The 4,050-nt window shown below is 51.2% G+C and overlaps 1 protein-coding gene across 4 annotated transcripts in view; it reads right to left on the minus strand.

The window, feature by feature from the left end:
* The window catches only part of TM6SF1 (transmembrane 6 superfamily member 1), a 33,915-nt gene that overhangs the window by 19,985 nt on the left and 9,880 nt on the right, over positions 1–4,050 (minus strand). For all 4 annotated transcript variants that reach the window (XM_010830960.1, XM_010830953.1, XM_010830948.1 and 1 more), the window contains exon 3: positions 2,664–2,761. In XM_010830960.1, coding sequence (XP_010829262.1) covers positions 2,664–2,761 — 98 coding nt within the window. The remainder of the gene's footprint in view (positions 1–2,663; positions 2,762–4,050) is intronic.

A 4,050-nucleotide genomic window follows, 5' to 3' on the forward strand; every position in this document is an offset into this window, starting at 1 on the left:
GGCCATCCCACGTGGCAAGTGGGATCTTAGTTCCCCTACCAGGGATGGAACCTGGGCCCCTGGCAGTGAAAGCATGGAGTCTTAGCCACAGGACCGCCAGGGAAGTCCATCCAAGTTCATGGTTTTCATCATGCATGCCTACACATCTGGTTCTCTCAGCCATGCTGGCCTCACCTGTTGGCTTGCTGAGCATCTTCCACTGGATGGGTCCAGGGACCCTTCAAGCCCACCTCACCTCCTTTAACTCATCACCTTCTCCCCTCAACCAAGTCCCACTTGGCTTATGTTCATGGAGACGCCACTCAGCTTGCCCAGGTCAGAACCACAAGGTCATTGTTCACTCCTCCTTCTCTTACGCAGTCTGCTGGCAGGTCCCATTGATCTGTCTCTATGATGTCAACCCCAGGCAGTACTCCTTCTCATCACAGCTTCATTCGAGCCCTCGGCAGCCCTCACTGGACCTTTCCTACGTGGTCGTCCCACCTTTCTCCTCTCCTGCCGATTCCCCACACCCCTTCTCTTTGTGGTGGCTTCTCTTGCTGTGGAGCACAGGTTCTAGGGCGTGCAGGCTCAGTAGTTCGAGCACAAGGAGTCAGTAGTTATACCCCGCAGGTTCTAGAGCACGGGCTCAGTAGTGGCGCACGGGCTTTGTTGCCCCACGGCATGTGGAATCTTTCCAGACCAGGGATCAAACCTGCATCCCCTGCATTGGTAGTCAGATTCTTGACCACTGGACTACCTGGGAAGCCCTCCTGTGTTTGTGCCTGCCCCCTCCCAGGCCACTTCAGAGGCTCCTGATCTTCTGGCCAGGGTCTCCAAAGTTCCACCCTCGGCCCTCCTCTCTACCTTCTCCTCTCTTCTCAGACCTTCAGGTGCCAACTGTCCTGAGATGGTCCCTGTATCTCTTCCCCGAGCTCAACACCTACAAAGCCTTGCCTGCTGGGCCACCTGCCAGGATGTCCTTTACCCACCTGAAACTCCTCACATCCCCAGATGAACTCAGCATCATCCCTGCCTGGCAGTGGGGAGCCCCATGCTGTTTCTCATCTCAAAGCCTCTGCCCACACTGTCTGTTCTCCTTGGAGTCTCTCCACCCCCAAGTCTATCTGGAAAACGTGTGTCATCCACTGCCATTGCCATTTTTTAAAAAGACTAGGGCAGGGCTTCCCTCATGGCTCAGTCGGTAAAGAATCTGCCTGCCGATGCAGGAAATGCAGGAGACACGGTTCCATCCCTGGTCCAGGAAGATCCCACATGCCAAGGGACAGCTAAGCCTGTGCGCCACAACTACTGAGCCTGTGCTCTGGAGCCCGGGAGCTGCAACAACTGAAGCCCTAGAGGCCATGCTCCACAACAAGAGAAGACCCCGTAATGAGACGCCCAGGTGCTGCCACAACTAGAGAGCAGCCCCAGCTCTCTGCAACTAGAGGAAAGCCTGTGCAGCAAAGAAGACCCAGCACAACCAAAATTAAATTAAAAAAAATTTTTTTAAGCTAGGGAAGCATCACGGAGGGCCCCCTTAAGTGCTCCCAGAGTCAGGATAGCCTTAGCCCTTATTTTCCCCATTGCCCCCAGCTCATCCCTGAGACCTACTCATTCCAGCCGCTCAAATTCTCTGAAGTTCATCCCTCCTCTCTACGGTAGTTCATGCTTGGCCTCCATCTGGGTCACCTTCATGCCCTCACTGGCCCCGCAGGACACCTCCTGGCTGGTGTCCTAGCTCACAGCATTGACCCTTCCGTTCAAGCCCATCCTTCTCTGAGCTGATTGCATTGTCCCCTTACTTAACATCTTCCCTCACACAAGGGACAAAACCCAAACTCCCTTGGCTTGCATTCAAAGCTCCCCATTACCTGACACATGAATGATGACTACACTGCTCCTTATTTCCTATGTGACCTGGAGTATGTTACTTAACCTCTCTGGGGCTAGATTTATCACACCATCAAATAAGGAAAGAGGACCAGCTCTGCCAAGTGCCAGGTAGATTGATAATGCTGTGATGAGGGGCAGAGCGTGTATTCATCATCACAATCAAATGGCTTTATTAACTGACTCCGTGCTTGGCAGTTTACACATTTAAGACTGACTGACTTGGGCTTTCTTAAGGAGTAATGCATTGATAACAACAGATACACAGATACCGAATTCATTTAAAGACGTCTGCTGCTGCTGGTACTAAGTCACTTCAGTCGTGTCCGACTCTTTGCAACCTCATGGACTGTAGGCTCCTCTGTCCATGGGATTCTCCAGGTAAGAATACTGGAGTGGGTTGCCATTTACTCTGCCAGGGGATCTTCCCCACTCAGGCATTGAACCCTCGTCTTTTACATCTTCTGCGTTGGCAGCTGGATTTTTTACCACTAGCGCCACCTGAGAAGCCTCAAAGTACCCCACTTATTTTAAACACAAGTAGAAGAGGAAGGTGGTGAGTCCGGTGTGAAGATAGAGTTGTAAGACCCAACACTGAGGACAGCTGCCTCCCACAATCTAGTCCTAACTTTCCACTTCACTTTCCACATAACTGAGTGTCCTGCATCCACGGCAGTCAATGAAATACCACGTGTCGTGCCTTCTTACATGACACGAAAGGATTTCCAGCTAGAGCAATACTGTTGAGTCGCCGACCCTTCGGTGCGCGTGATGGCTAAGCGCCCCCGTACCTCTCTCAGGTAGTGTGTCATGAACCCGTCGATGATCCCATCTTGTTCCAGTCCTATGATGAGGTTTACGACGCTGGTAAATCCGAACACAGCGTACACTAGAGCAGAGAAAGCAACAGTTCAGAAAGCCGCAGCTCATGGGGCAAAGCCTAAGAGCTTGGCGTCCACCAGTAATGATTTCTTTTTTACTTTTAATTTTATTTATTCGGCTGTGCTAGGTCTTAGCTGAGGCATGTGAGATTCTAGTTCCCCAGCCAGGGATTGAACCCCGGGACCCCTGAAGTGGGAACTCAGAGTGTTAGCCACTGGACCACTGGGGAAGTCCCCAGTAATGATTTCTTGTCATGTTTTCCAGAAGACTCTATAGATGCTGTCAACACGGACTCACAGAACGTACCTCCCGTGCACACAGCTGGAGCCACCCGCCAGTGTCATGAACCTGCAACAGGACACCCACTGGGAGGAGCACATAACAAGGTCCCAGGGGATTCTACTAGGCTGCCTGACTCCCCTCCTCCACTTCCTACATGTGGCTGCCAAGGCCACATCTGCATTCCAGCTGGGCAGCAGGAACGAAACCATTCCCCTGTGGCCCAGGAAGCACAGAGGTGACCATTGACTCAAAAGAGATCATTCACATCAATGGTTACCAGGTGGCCCGACTCATAGTGTATCCAACGTGCTTGCCTTACCCCACACTGGAGATCCTACAGACAAACAGTGACTGATGTGAAAGTAACGGTTGTTTTAGGAAGGAAGGCTAGTGATTTTTAGAAAACTGGATGTGAGGTGGAACCATTGAATATTAAAGAGGGAAAGCCACAGCATCTTAGAGAATCTCACTAAGGCTGTGAGAAGCTCCTCAGTGGGCTGAAAACTACCAGCAACAACTACCAGCTGAAAACTACCAGCTAAGGAATAATACTTTTTAAACAGTGAGTGATCAAATTTACCATGTGGCGGTTTGTCAATAAAGCTCTCTGTTCAAATCATAACAAGTCAGCATCAAACTGTGTGATGGGCATGGATGGTAAAAAAATCTGCTGGTGGGACTTCCCTGGTGGTCCAGTGGTTAAGACTCTGTGCTCCCAATGCAGGAGCCATGGGTTCCATCTCTGGTCGAGGAACTAAGATCCCGCATGCTGCATGGCACACCCCAAAAGAAAGAAATTTTTTTAAAAAGCTTCAATGGTGAATATAAAAACAGGTGTGAAACAAGAAAATGCCCAGGAAGGTGGGCAAGGTTAACTCACAGAGCAGGGAAGTCGGCCTTGCCCCAAGTCGGCAACCAGGAGTGCAGTGTCTACACTTTCCCCGGAAGAGCAGGAGGCCCACACGTGCCCTGCCTCCCCATGCCTCTGTGTAGGCCTTTGGTCCAGATCTCGCT

This window comes from Bison bison, unplaced genomic scaffold (assembly GCF_000754665.1).
Source record: "Bison bison bison isolate TAMUID 2011002044 unplaced genomic scaffold, Bison_UMD1.0 scf7180017859304, whole genome shotgun sequence".
NCBI classification, from domain to species: domain Eukaryota; kingdom Metazoa; phylum Chordata; class Mammalia; order Artiodactyla; family Bovidae; genus Bison; species Bison bison.